General features: G+C 46.0%; 1 protein-coding gene across 1 annotated transcript in view; it reads left to right on the forward strand.

Moving 5' to 3' along the window:
• The window catches only part of MDGA1 (MAM domain containing glycosylphosphatidylinositol anchor 1), a gene marked incomplete at both ends in the record, with an annotated part of 145,708 nt that overhangs the window by 50,298 nt on the left and 80,737 nt on the right, over positions 1–14,673 (forward strand). The window contains 5 exons of the mRNA XM_080616932.1: positions 1,136–1,310; positions 5,494–5,690; positions 8,069–8,201; positions 13,300–13,569; positions 13,970–14,299. Of these exons, the coding sequence (XP_080473058.1) occupies positions 1,136–1,310; positions 5,494–5,690; positions 8,069–8,201; positions 13,300–13,569; positions 13,970–14,299 (1,105 nt within the window). The remainder of the gene's footprint in view (positions 1–1,135; positions 1,311–5,493; positions 5,691–8,068; positions 8,202–13,299; positions 13,570–13,969; positions 14,300–14,673) is intronic.

Here is a 14,673-nt window from a genome sequence, read left to right on the forward strand (position 1 = left end):
CACCCCTGCTCTTTTTAGAGCATCAGCATCAATCAGGTGGTGGCAGTGAGTTTCAAGTAAAATCTGGCAGAGTGGTCAAGGTTTCTGGTCCATTTTATCTGTGGTCAATGTTGAATGAAAGTCTCCTTTGTATTTGCTGATCTTGCCAGATCTCAGTCCCAAAGTCTGGATGGGCACCAGTGTGGGAGACCAGCAGTCACCAGCCTTTAGAAAGGAGGTTGCAGATACAGAAAACCAGTGGTCTGAGAAAAGCTATCTCTCTCTTTCATTGTCTTCTCTCTCTTTCATTGTCTGGACTGCAGAAAACAAGGGGGAAGCTTATACTGCCACTGTTAGGGCTGTACCTCATTGCAGACATAAGAATAACCATTCAGTCTTTAGGAGTTCTATCCTCTTACCACCATTCACCATGAATTATCATGCAGATCAGTTACCCTTGGAAGCCAAGATCTTAAGACATGTAACATAAGGACAAAAAATGCAAGATAGCTTGGAATCTGAAGGGAGTTTTTATTTTCTTTTTCTATATCTTTAAAATCAAGGTAAAAGATTGTGCACTGCGAAAGGATGGCTTATAAAAATAACACACACAGGGGTTTCCTGTGGGAAAGGGGCAAGAGCCAGATAGCAGCTGCATTTTCTCACTCTTTCTTGGAAAAGCATAAAGCAGAAATAGCCTTGCTGTCCAGAGAAAGGTGAGTGTTTGCTGCAATAAAAGCTCTGTAGCTGTGAGCTCATGTTTGCTGTAGCTTTGTGGCCTACCAGCTGCACAGGGTCCCAAGGCTTAAAGCTCAGAATCCTGTGTTGTGCAGATAGTGGTGTAAAATTAAACAAGCTGCTGGGTTTACAGGACCTGGGCAAAAGTGGTAAATATGCAGTGTGTGTTTGAGTGAACCGAGGGGTTATCCTGCACTCTCAGATGTGGGGATTAGTAGTGGATGAGAATCAGCAGCTGGTCTACCAAGACATCCTGAGATCAGTAGTTGAACTTTGGTAAGGTCTGGTGGTGCTGTAGGGCCCATTTTTGAGAATGGCTAGGGAGGAGGGGAAGAGGAGTAAAGGGAGTGCTGCTGTCACTTGGGATCTCTAGTTTGTGTCGCTGATTGTTTGCATTCCTCTCATTCTTCTCATGCAGGTGAGATGGACCAAAACTGCCGGCAGCGCGTCGGACAAATTCCAAGAGACGTCAGTGCTTAACGAGACCCTTCGGATTGAGAAGATCCAAAGGCTGCAGGGGGGCCGCTATTACTGTAAAGCAGAAAATGGGGTTGGGGTCCCTGCCATCAAGTCCATTCGAGTAGATGTGCAGTGTAAGTTGTTTAGCGGCAACCCAGACCTTCCCACAGTTCTACTGCATGTCTCTGCCTTGCTGCGGGGCCTGCAAGGAGCTGCATTGCCCTAGGACTACATGCACCTGGTTCAGGAGCAAAGGGAATGGTGCAGTGACCCCAGGGTCCATGTTCCCTAGAAGATTAGATCCATCCACAAAACAGATAGCTCTTCCTGTCCATGTGAGTCATTCCTACCCAGGAGCCATGATGTCAGTAACAGCCAGTGGTCCCTGGAGCTTGTCTGGGATGTAGCATTGTAGGCGCTTTCTGCTTTCTTTGTCTTTGTTTTTAAGCTGGCAACACTTGAAGCAAAACAATGCTTCTTGGAATTGGTAATGCCTCAGATACCTGGGACATTCCTGAAATCATTGCCCTGCTCCCAGAATTGCTACTTCTGTAGCATGGTGGAAACAGTAAAAGACGCTTGAACTCACCTGAGGAGGCTGAGCTGTGAAGGGATGAACATGAAGGAATCCGTGAGGACCCCTTTGCTTCAGTAACTCAACATTTCTTGGGCTGGTTGCAGTGGCCATTGTTCTTGTGTCCTGGAGATGCTGTTAGTAGTTCTCCGTCTTGGGACCCATATTTGAAAGTTTCGCATGCTGGCTTATTTTTGGGCTGTTTGGCTGTGACCAAAAGGAAGGGAAATTGACCTTATCCATAATCCCAATATGGGAGGAATCCAAGATGTAAGGTCTAGGCAACTTTAAAAGAGATTTACTCTCTTGGGGAAAATTACCAATGAGTTTATTGTCCTTGGCTATCAACTGTTCCAGTTTTCTCCAACCCAAGTAACACCAAATCCCTCTCCTCACTCATATCTTCTGAGAAGCCTGGCCAGCAAGAAGTTGATGCTAAAAAGATGTGAAGTGTGATAAAGCAGCTGGAACTCTCGCTGAACCCATCATCACCTGTTCCCACACTCCTTCTAGCTAGACTTGAACATACTTAGGCTTTTGGCAGGTTCATGAGCTCCAGCTGTATTCTGTTGCTTGGAGCAGCTCCCCTCTCAGTTCTTTCTTTGCCCTGCCCTGCATTGGAGTAGCATAGTGTGAGCACCATTCTATAGACTGGGAAAATTCATTGCTTCAGCAGCAGCCTCTTTGGATAAGATGAGCATCTCTTCATTATCATTGCATAGCTTTGGAGTTCTGACACCCACCTAGACTTGCTTGGAGCCTCTGCCTATTTCTTCTCCTACGTGTGATGGAAGCGTATGGTAACTGTCCATTGCAAAGGGGACTTGTCTTTCTCAAGTCTCACTATGACACCTTGCCAGGGCCTGCGTCTCTAGGAACAGGACTGTGGCATGAATCTCTTTGTGCTCTGAGGGCACTCCCTTTACTTCTGGGGTGCAGGCTGGAGCTAGAGTAATGTAGCGTCCCATGGTCCCTCATGCAGCTCTGACCTGTAGAACTGTGGGGCTAATGGGATAGCCAAGGGCTTTCTCATACTAACATCTACTCTGCAGATGGACTTGGTAACGCACCTCTGTTCTGCTTACTCTGGGTTTTGTGGAGGAGAGACTATTTTCTGCTAGCATTTGCAATATGTACAAGGGAACACATAGGAAAAGCCACACTTTTTGTTGAACGCTCACCCAGGCAACCTTCAGCTGAATGAACCAGAATTTGAAAACAAAACCCTTCTTTCCCTATGTCCCAATTTGTAGTTAGAGGTAAGTAATCACCCTCATGCGAACCTTGGTGTCCTTGACAGCTAGTGCTAGTCCTCACTCATGCTTTTAGTATTAGACAAGCAAGGTTGTGCAGAGAGCACCATTGGTGCCAGGAGAGTATTAAACTGGAAACACTAACCTGTGTAACAAGTTATTCCTTTGCCCCAAGTGGGCATCAAATGAGGCTTTAAAGTACTGGTTTGATGCTGGCAGAGAAGCAGCTGCTGTTTGGATTATTTCCATGTGGGAGAGAGAGAAAGTAAAGAAAAAGAAAGAATGGATGTTTGCAAGCTTATATTGCACATGAAATATCCCATATGACCATCTCCATGAGCAGCCAAGGGCCAAATTTATCATTTGTGCGGCTCACTGACATGAGTGCTGTTACTTGTACATCAAGGACATACATATCATTGTAGGTCTTATTTTAGCTTTTCTCAGGAGGGCTAGACATGGAGCTGACTGCTATGAAAACGCCTGAAAGATTCAAGGGAGGAAAGGTTTAGCAACCAAAAGGAAGATGGTGTTTTCTGTGTGGGGAGTAGCTGGGAGCCGGGAGACCTGAATGGTGAGTATCTTCTTTGATCAGTAAGGGAAGTGTTTTGCCATGCATCCTGATCAGAAATGGAGCCTCAGAAGGATGGTAGCTACTGAATTACTCTTGTGAAGTGTGAACAAATAAAGAAGGGTTAAGGACAAAGAAGGAGGAAAGAGGAGAGGCTGTGCTCATGGTCCAAAAAGATTACGTATAAAATTCAGTCACCCTAGGCACACGAAAAGAGCACTGCATGGAGAGGAGCTGTGGCATTTTTTTTCTACCCGTATGTGTTTTCCTTCAGCCTTGGATTCTGTTTTGTTCTGGGGCTTTAGGGTTTTTTTTGAGGCCTTGTCCTTGTTCTGCTAATGGCTCTACTCATATCTCTGAGCTATGATGTGGTCAAGCAGGTCCAATTACAATTGCTGTCTACCAAGCACAGAGCTCATTAAAATATGCAAATCCACAGTTTGATGCCTGCGATTCAGAAGACAACATATGCCATTTGGATAACAAGTTAGAAGAAACTCAGCCCTGCTTCCCTCTTCCTTTCTGGGAATCAGATCTCCAAACTTACAAATCTCTGAAATAAAATATAGAGAAAATTAGGTGGCATAGGAGAGCAGCAGGTGATAAGCAAGTGTCCTCTTCCTTTCTGCTAACATGTGCAGAAGACAGCACCGGCAGCAGTAGATGATACTGGGTGCATGAGCTTCAGTTTCCTTGCAGTTGAAGATGGGGTTATAAGGCTCATGAAAGTGTAGAATTGTTTCAGCTGAGCTCAGCAGATGGCTTTTAAGACATGCTTAAGGGCACAGGGACAGATTTTAGTTTGGGGGACCAGTTGGTCCCATCTTGTTAAATGGGATCTTTACACCTAACCCCTATCTCTGGGAGGAGAAAGAACTGAGGTTTTCACTATGCTTACTTGATGTTCAAACACTGATGTCTGGTGCAAAACCCAAGAAAATGATCCATTTTTAGCAGGAGGGCGACCTTGGGGAGCAGTGTGTTCTGAGTGGATGGAGGAAGTATGCTCCCTACAGGGCTATTGTTTGTGTGCTTGCAAGTTAAGTGACTGATAGCCACTGATTTGTGATGGCTGTATGTCCAGTGCAGATATGGTGAGGGAACTGGCAGGAGCATTTTCTGTAAACAGAGAAAGCAAAAGAATCTGATCAGTTTGGGGGTGGGTGATAGATAGGGATGTGGTGAATAGAAGTTACTGAAGCGGGAGAGTTAGTACAGATCCTGAAAAGAAGAAATTTCACAGAGGATATTTTAATAGGAAGAGAGAGAAATTGTGCATACCTATAACAGTGTTTTACCTCTCATGTTCCCATGGCTCCCCACGAGCCTTGCTCCTGACTAGGAGATAACTCTCCACCTCAGCTCCTTGATCTTGTCCTGATTTTTACTTTCACCCCTTGAACTGAAGGTTTGTCCTGTCATTTGTGTGGGCATCTCACAGCCATGGGCTTAGCTTCATGATTTCAGTGGGAATTTGGGAAGTGGAAAGTGGGAGCAGAAGAAATTATGATGGAGCAGTTTCCTGGGAACCTTCTGACCTCTCACTGAAGTAGAGAGTGGTGATTTTGAGTGTGGGGTGCCATTGGGGAAGGTGAGGCAGCCCACTGCTCTGAGAAGCATGTGGCAGGTAGGTGATTTGCTTAAGGACTACATGGGGATCTGCATACCAGAGGGTGCTTACTATTCTCTGGAGGTTGTGTGGTGAGAGGGAGAATTCTGGCTTCTCCTATGTGTTCCCTTTAGATATTGTTTGTGTTACCTGCCTTCAGATAAACTCTTAATTCAGCGGTTGTCATCAGCCAAATATGTGGGAGCTTCTCCTCCCCTCTGTGGTGCCTAGAGCATCATCTGCTCTTCAGGCTGTTTGTGCAGACCAAGCTTCACTAACAATGCTGCGGCCCTCCTTACCTTCCTTCCAGATCTAGATGAACCTGTTCTCACCATTCACCAGACCATCAGTGATGTTCGTGGCAGCTTCTACCAGGAGAAGACTGTCTTCCTCCGCTGCACTGTCAACTCCAACCCACCAGCTCGTTTCATCTGGAAACGGGGAGCTGAGACTCTTTCCCACAGTCAGGACAATGGTGTGGACATCTATGAACCCCTCTACACACAGGTGAAAAAAAGCAAACTTCCACCAGCTTGTGTTGAGTGTCTTGGTAACCCAGCACACTGCAGGAGAGGGTGTTTCCTTCCCTGTGTGGATTGCAATGTTGGGCAGAGGGTGGGTGCTGCTGCAAGAAGCACTGTCTCCAAAAGAGCTGATAGAGCCTACTTCTGTCTGTGGGTGCCCAGAGTACAAGAGGAGCAGAGCAGCAAAAGGGTGTGTGACAGCCTTGAAGTACTTTCACCTTTCTGGCTCTGTCCCTAAGTGCAGGCCACAGCTCCCCTAATGAGGTGACGTAGCCATTGGATGACAGAGACTAAAATCCAAGCAAACAATCCCAAGATCAGGTCTCCTCTGTCTCCCATTACTATTTGCTTTAATTAATTGAGTGCCTGAGCTCCATACATCAGGGGAAGTGCTTCCTGTTCAGCAGTGTGGCGAATGGCAAGCATTGCCATGGGATCCATGAAACAAATGATGAAGAGCTTTTCCTTACGGCCACAAGTAACAGGGAGTAAATGGGCAGCCAAATGGAAACACTCAGAGGGGTGAGGAGAGAGGAGAGAGCTGCAGGTTAGTGGCAGATCTGCCACTAAAATGCTGTAGGTCAGTGCCGCTGTTTGGCCCCAGAGAGAGCTTTGTCTAGTCCAGGGTTACACGGCATCCAGCTAGGACATGCCTGGCCTTAGAGGAAGCCACAGTGGGCTCTTCCAGCTTTCAGTAACTCAGCGTAATTAACAGGAGACATTGCTTAGTGAGAGAATGTCTTAGGACTTGAGGTATTTTATTCAGCTAAATAAGGCATCTGGCAGGAATTCACCATGTTGGAACATTAATGTGTAAATGACCCAGCATCCCGCAGCTCCTGTCAGGACCCATCCCAACATGATGGGTCGTTCCCAGCTCTGAGAGAGAGTGTTAGGACTGCTGTGCTCACACAGGCATGCCCTATAATCCTCTCCTTAGCACCAGCATGAATCTGTAAGTTTGGGTTCGTAAGAGTTGACGTTAACAGAAACACACCTCTGCAACACTACTGGGGGAGGAAAATGTTGCTGGAGCTCAAATACACTACATTTAACAAATCACACTTTGCAGGGGGTTGTACTATTGTGTTAGGGATGAACTGGTATCAGTGTCAGGTTTGAGTAGGCTTTTACGTTAAAAAAGAGGTGAAGACTTTACTGTTTAATCTTTCTAAAACTTCCCTACACTAAAGATTTATGCACATTTACCCAACAATTACTAGTCAATAAACAGGGCCCTGTAAGTGAGTAGTTGATACACACATTGTAAATGCCATCATTTGCGTGGCATAGCAACAAATCTCAGGGGACAGGACTTTCATAGCGTTATTGGTCTCCTAGGTATTTATCTTTCTCATTTACTCAGTTCACATCATTGTTCTCTACATATTAGCATGCCTGAGCTCATTGTCCAGTCCCTTGAGGTTGTCCTCAAGAGGATTTGTCGTGCTGAGACCTTCGCACATTTGCAGGCAATTATGGAATGATTTCTTCAGAAGAGATTCAGACAAACATGAGGAGAACAACAGCGACAAGCTGTCATGCAAAGACATATGAGTTGCAGGGTGTGCAAACCACAGGATGAATCTTAGAGCTTTCCAGATTTCATAAATAAAAATCTACAGAACACATCTACTGTTAATTGAAAAACTTAATTCTGTTTCTTTAACAAGCCAGTAACTAATGGAGTTCCAGGTAGTGATTTTGTTTGTTTGTTTGTTTGTTATCTTAGTATGAGAAACGGCTGCCATAATCCATGTAGTTACTCTGAATTTACACCAGCAAAAATGAGATTAGAATCTGGAGAAGAGAGATAAGAAAGTTTCGGGGAGTTCTTTGAGTAATTCTCTGATTTATCTTTTTCCCCTTGTACTGCAATTTTTCAGAGCACAACTGTTAAACTTGTCATATTTAGGCCAGCATTAATGCCTGAATGCACTCTGATTTACTTTGAGTTTGCAATGTTGAGACCTCAATAACATCCCTTGGGTTCCTATTGACATCTTGGTGTGAGATCTCAAGGTCTGTTCAGGAGTATTTAAGGTTTTTCAAATTCTGAAAGATGATTCTGACTGCATTTGACAAGAAGTTATGCCGAGACTTGTTCAGCAGTGCTTTCAGGTTAAATGTCAGTCAGTTGCTGGTAGTTTTGAGAAATCCCGGAGGTGGAGTTACCACCACAAATACTTGGTGTCTCCTTTCTGTATAGCTAGGGGAGCTTGAAGTCTGCACAATTCCCTGAGGTTTTGATGGGTGCTGCTGGCAATCTGTAAACTTTGGGACAGGTTATGGACTTGAAGTGATGAGCTGTGCTTTGCACACCTGTGTCTTTTCCCCTCCACTTTTTTCCCCAACTCCCAGGGTGAAACCAAAGTCCTGAAGCTGAAGAACCTGCGACCCCAGGATTATGCCAGCTACACATGCCAGGTGTCTGTCCGCAACGTCTGCAGCATCCCTGACAAATCTATCACCTTCCAGCTCACAAACACCACAGGTAAGAGGGGACTCAGAAGTCCTTGCATCCCTTCAGCCCCCTGCCTGCTCAACAGCCATTAACCCTCCAGGAGGGCCTGCAGGACTTCACATCCATATGCATGGCTGCTAGGATTAAAAATCCTTCATGTAGAAGTCTTATGGCCAGGGATGCTCTAATTTCTTGTAGCTATGCATACACCCAGTGCCTTGGCCAGGCCTGCCATGAGATCATTAAAGCAGACTATATGTAGGTGTTGAGCCGCTATGTAGTTTTTAATTCAGACTCTGGTTTATTTATTTATAATTCTAAGTGACTTTAAAAATAGATTTGATTCAGTCCGGAGTGGGGCAGATGCTGCAGGAGTTCTTACAAATAATTCATTCATGTGTGACTCTGGCCTGGTTTGCCAGGCTGCGCTCTCAGCATCTCCCAGCTAACAGGCTCCATTGGTGCCAATGTCTGTGGAAAGCAAATATCTCTGGTGCCTTCCCAATAAATGAATTTTACACTGATATTCATACTGGCAGTGCTTGAGTGTGCCTCCAGTTGCAAACAGAATTACTTCAGTGCCTCTTGCTTGACCTGCAATGACTGACTGATAACCAAGTATAGCGTACCAAATACTTGCAAGGACCTGATTGCAACCTGTCCATTGAAAACAAACCACAACAAAAGCACACCCACAAAGCCCCCACGTGTTGAATATTTGCAAACAATAAATAAATGTTTGGAAATTACTTCCAGCCCTGGGGTGTTCCATGATCAGAAGGAAAAAGCATTGTAGTTGTTTGAATTATTCACCTCTGTAATGTAACACAAAGTAGTTTGCATCCCTTGTGTCATCTTTGTGCAGTGGTAACAGAACTTTTTTGATGTTGCCAACTGTTGACAGGATATTGTTGATACTGTAAATTACGTTTATTCATCTGACTTGGCCCCAAGGTGCATTATTTCATGTAGAAAGAATTAAAAAAAAAGAGCTTAAAAAAGTGAAAAAAAATATTCTGTATGTAGTAAGATCTCTGAACATGTCTCAAGCAACTCACACCACTGCCTGAATTTCTCTCAGGGTGAGACTGTAGCAGATGCTGGAATATTCCCTTTAAAAACTTACCTTGTGCTAATGATGAAGCTCTTCTTCCCTGTTGTGCCCTTACCTTTGAAGAGTTAGAAAATCAAATTTCTCTTCATGTCCACTCCCCCCTGCCAGTCCAAGCACAGGAAATCTACCCTTCATGCCAGTCCAGCCCCTTAGCATATGGGAAAAACGTATTTTCAGGTTGTAGCCAGGTCAGGAGACAGCAATATAGCTGAACTTGCACCAGGTTTTTAAGCTCTTAACTAATCTCTGAACTTGGATCACATAGCACATAAATCTAGTTCTTTTTTCTTGTTGTTTAGTTATATATGCATATTTATACATAGTTACAGTGGAGCCTGACACTACAAGCTCAAAGGGGCCATGGCAAATGTGTTCCTAGCAAATTGTGTTAAAAGCTGGCAGGGAAAATGAAGCTGGCGTTGTGGTGTGAGCAAGGTTTGTGTTCAGTAACAGAAGTATATTTAACATGAAATATTATCTGGCTTACTTGCCCTGTAGGTAGTATTGTGCATAGATGAGAAAATATTTAAAGAAAAATCTTTAATTCTCCCCTTTTATGCATGGTTCTTTTCTTTCCCTCTTGCACTTGTGCTTTAGTAATCTCTGTAGCCTTGGCTGTGCCCAGAATTCTGAGCAGCTTTGCTCAGGATGCCTTCACCTTTGCAGCTGAGGAGGGCCCAAAATGCACAGAGGTGCATGGAAATCGATCTCTTAAATATTTATAGACCCAAGTACTACAGACCTTGAGGGTCAGGTCATGTTAGGCCAAGGGAATCTTCTCTTCCAAGTTCCTTTGCTGTTCCTCAGCTGGCTTGCTTCGTCAAGTCTGGCAATGGCCTTTGGGCAGATCATAGTTTTCCGCAGGGGGTATGCTTTTCCCAAGCTCTTGTGTCAGTGAAGCTTGAGAGAAGCAGCAGGGAATGGGTTCTTGGTCTACAGCCTTAATGGGAAGGTGGTTTTGTCTGCTCTTTCTCTGTCCTGCAGATGTTGTATGGCTCTAGAGCAGCAGGTTGTGTCCACAGAGCCACAGGACCAGCTCAGCCCTGGGCTGTCGTCACCCGCTCCAGCGAGGTCAGGCTGATGTTTTCCCTTTCCTCAATTTCTGCAAAATTAAGCAGTCCAGCTGGTTAATTCTCCTGAAGCTTTATGCAGCAAATTGGACTTCAAAGGGAATTGAAAGCGACTCTTTGTTTTTAATGGTCCCCTTGCTGCTCAGCATACTCCGCTAGCAGGTTTTCTGAGCCAAGAACAAAAGGAATTGCCACAGGTTACAAATAAATGAGATTCATCTCCTGCATAACAATGTCTGCAGACTCTTAACCTCTGTCTGCTGGCAAGAGTGAGAGTGGAAGCCCACGCAGGCTGCCACAGCTAGGGCTCCATTCTGGGGCACTTCATGGGAGCTTGCTGCTTGGAGCTGTGTGGGTGGCAGCATTGCAGTTTCCCTGCCTCCCTCTTGCATGCACATATAACCTGCCCTGAGGCGCTGCTTGCACCAGCATGTCACTTCTTTTCCAAGTTGCCTTGCCCAGAGCTAGGCAAGATGAATGTCTATCAGATGTGTGCACATCAAACATGGCAAGAGCCCTAAATCTTAACCAGCACCTGCAGGACCTCTGGTTTGTGCTCCCCAGCTCTGGACATAGGCTAGTCTCAGCCTCTCTCTGGCTCTGACAGGGATGGATGGAGATTCCCAGGCAAGATGCTGCATCTGTGAGTTTGGTTGTGCCCTGTGAACCTGCCCAATGTCAGAGGGCAGGAATGGCTATTTGGTATCAGCTACGTGCAGCTGACAGCCTGTTGGTGAGAGGAATGCATCCTGCCTGACCGCTGTGAGTTGGGCTGTTGCATTCCTGGACTTCATACCATCTTGTGAAACTACCTGGAGCTTAGAGAAGATACACAATTCCTTTCTTTGCCAATTACCATGTATTAAACCTTGCATACTGTTTCCAAGACTCCAGCAAAGAGACCTGTCAAAGGCTTTGGGTGCAGGCTGTGGCCTCCCGAAATTCAAAGACACTGGCCTCAAAATGGTCAGTGCAGGTGGCAGAGAAGCCAACCTTTTCCTTAGGCACAGCTGACCACCTCTGGCACAAATAGCACATGCTGTGGCCAGGGACAGGACATTTGATTCAGTGTACCAAAGCAATATCCCAGTGTGGCAGGGGTTGCACTGCTAAATTATGGTGCTGGTTCTGAGGAGAGAGCATTGCTCCTTGTCTTGTTTGTATGGGCTGTAATTCACAGATCCAACACAAATCCAGCACAGCTCATTAACGCAGGGTCCAGGGAGAGAAGAGGCAGAAATAATGATGCCGTTAAATCAGGCTTCATGAATATGGAACAATGTCTTATTTTGCATTATTATGGCTGTTACTTAAAACATACTCCCTGCCTTTGTGCTGGGGATTGCTACTTTCTCAATTCTGTCTGGATGGAGCCAGTGATGGTGCTGACAAGGGCTTTAAAAGGCTTTTCATGGGAAGTTTTTTGGAGCAGTTCCTGGAGGGAGGTGTAGTGAGAAGGATGCAGAAATAAAATAAATCAAAACCGGTTACTAGGGTATTCAAAGGAGAGGTTGTCTAGCCATTCTCTAGACTAGTCTCAGTTCAGTTGTGCATGCAATACAATCTCTGTGACCTGGTCTGTAGTTCCTAGTCTATAGAAAAGTGTATTTGACACTTACGGAGCTGAAGGAGGTCGAGAGTGGATGCAGAGCTGCAGTTCATGGTCTGTTATGGTAGACAGGTCCTGGTCTTGTGTCTGCTCAGAGCTGCAAGGGCCAGGTGCCTGGCGAAGGCTTTGCCTCTCAAAGATGTCTAGCTGGGTGTAAGAGATGGAGACGCATATCATGGGATGGCTGAGGTCCTTTTTTAATGGTAGACCTTCCCTAAAACTCCTTCTTGGGACAGCAACACTTTACGGGAGGAGTGGCTTAATCCCAACTGTCCTTGAACACAAACATCTGTTGGGTTTAAGCAGGGTGACCTGAAACAGACCTTTCTCTTTCAGCTCTCTATAGGGCTGAGCTCTGGTGGTCAGGCAAAAGGAGCAGGGTGTGACTGAGCATGCGCTTGGTGCTCTGCCTGACCTTCCCTTGGGATTGTGAGAACTGTCCAGCAAACACTGACATCCCAGTGAGCTTCCCAGTGTGCTTTGGATTGGGTCCTGAGAGGCAAAGCTCAATCCATGGCTGCAACTTCCCATGTCTTGTGACAATGAATCTCTTGTTTTCCTTTCCCCCTTTTTTTGTTGCTTTTTTGTCTTCTTTCTCAGGGCTCAGTCCGTTGTGCTGTTTCTGTTCAAGGCACAAGCAGACTAACTGTGATTCATACAATAGTGTTGCAGCAAGGGATAGACAGGTACTCTAGTAGGAGCTACCAGCTGAGCATTTTTGCCAGTGCTGCTTCTGCAGGGCTTGCCTAGAGTCAGGGGAGTTAAATACAGTCAGAGCAGAAGTCATGGTGGCATCTGCAGAGGAGTGGGCTGACTGCAGTGAAGGTAAGTAATGCGGAGCCACAGGGGCTTTCCACTGCCCTTCTGCCTTGCTGCAGTTGTTTCCATCAGGAGTCAGAGAGCCTCTAGCCTTGAGTTTTCCACTGCCAAATTTTGTCTGGTTGCCACTCCTACCTCTGCAAACGGGCTCATCAGGCTTTTTTTCTGACCTGAATCCTAAGCCATAGTCCTAAACCGTAAGCAGCTAGCTTATGCCCCAGTTCTAAGCGCTAGTGATGGAGTGGTTTAGGTATCACCTCCATTCTGGGGCCGTGTCAGGTCCTGTCTGCGCTGTTTCCTGACCACAACAGAGTGCTCTGACTCAAAGGCCATGGTAATGATCATGCTTTAGGTTCACAAACACCTTCTATTTGCAATAAATGCATGGATCCTTCCAGCTCTCCCTACTCAAACCAGCCATTTTCAAAAATAAATCCTAGAAAGTATGAAGCTGCACACAGGCAGTTGGATGGGTCTTTTTTAAGCTCAGAAGTGTGCCTCTTTGTACTTTTCCAGCTCCACCTGCTCTGAAGCTGTCTGTCAATGAGACACTGGTGGTCAACCCTGGTGACAACATCACTATGCAGTGCTCTCTGATGGGTGGTGACCCACAGCCAGAGGTGGTTTGGTCTCACTCTCCTGGTCCAGTGCCTCCCAATAGCCTTGTGCAAGGAGGCAACCTCACCATCTGGAGGATCCGTGTGGAGGACTCGGGCTACTACAATTGCACAGCCATCAACAACGTGGGGAACCCAGCAAAGAAGACAGTGAATCTGCTGGTGCGGTGTAAGTGGCTCTTTGTCTCAGAGCATGGGTTTTCAGGCTAGAGGGTCTAGATTTGCATTTTTCCTGGCTGTTCTTGTACAGCTGAGGGTGAATGTGGAACTTAGTAGCAGTTAGTATTCTGGAGAAGTGCTTGAGCAAGCTTCTCTGCTCCCAGACCAAAAGCTGTGCTAGCACTGCTTGCAGCCTCATCCGGGGCTGTAGCTCTATCCTGGACTGGAGAATGGTCCTAGACTGCCAGATGGGAGGCCTGGGGGATATTCTGTAGGAATGTAACTGGGAGAGGTCTTCAAACAAATTTTGCATGGACGTGTTGCCTTCCTGAGGAGCAAAAAGCTGTTGCCCTGTCCCATGCAAGACTTTTTGCTGTCCCTGACCATTTTTGCGCTTGTGTTCATCACAGCCATGAAGAATGCCACGTTTCAAATCACCCCTGATGTGATCAAAGAGAGTGAGACCATCCAGTTAGGGCAGGACTTGAAGCTCTCATGCCATGTAGATGCTGTCCCCCAGGAGAAAGTTGTCTATTCTTGGTACAAGAATGGGAAACCAGCCAGGTTCTCAGACCGGTTGCTCATCACCCGGAACGACCCCGAGCTCCCACCTGTGACCTGCAGCTTGGAGATTATTGACCTGAGATTCAGTGACTACGGCACCTACATGTGCGTGGCTACCTTCCAGGGAGCACCCATTCCTGACCTCAGTGTGGAGGTGAACATCTCCTCAGAGACAGGTGAGCCTCTGTGCCAGCAGGGGACCTCAGAGAGGTGGTTGGCATTATGAACTGCCACCACCCCAATGCCTCTGGCTTTCCTGAAGGACGTGTCTTGAATCCCAGTCTCTCGTCCTCAGGCAAACATTTAGCTGAGCCTGGAGATGCATTGCACACCAAGCAGATATTTATGTTTTCTCCCTATGAAAAGTTCAATCAAAGCTGCAAGACAGGTTTACAATGTGGTTGTTCAAAGAAGCCTCCAAATTGTGATGGAAGAAAAAGCAGGTAGTATTTCACCAGATTTCAAATGTTCCTTTGCTTAGAAGGGAGTAAAGAGAAAGAAAGCTGCTCTTTCCTCTCTTTGGCATTGCTTATGAGGAATGTCCGTTTTT

Source organism: Psittacula echo (assembly GCF_963264785.1).
Source record: "Psittacula echo genome assembly, chromosome: 4".
NCBI classification, from domain to species: Eukaryota; Metazoa; Chordata; class Aves; order Psittaciformes; family Psittacidae; genus Psittacula; species Psittacula echo.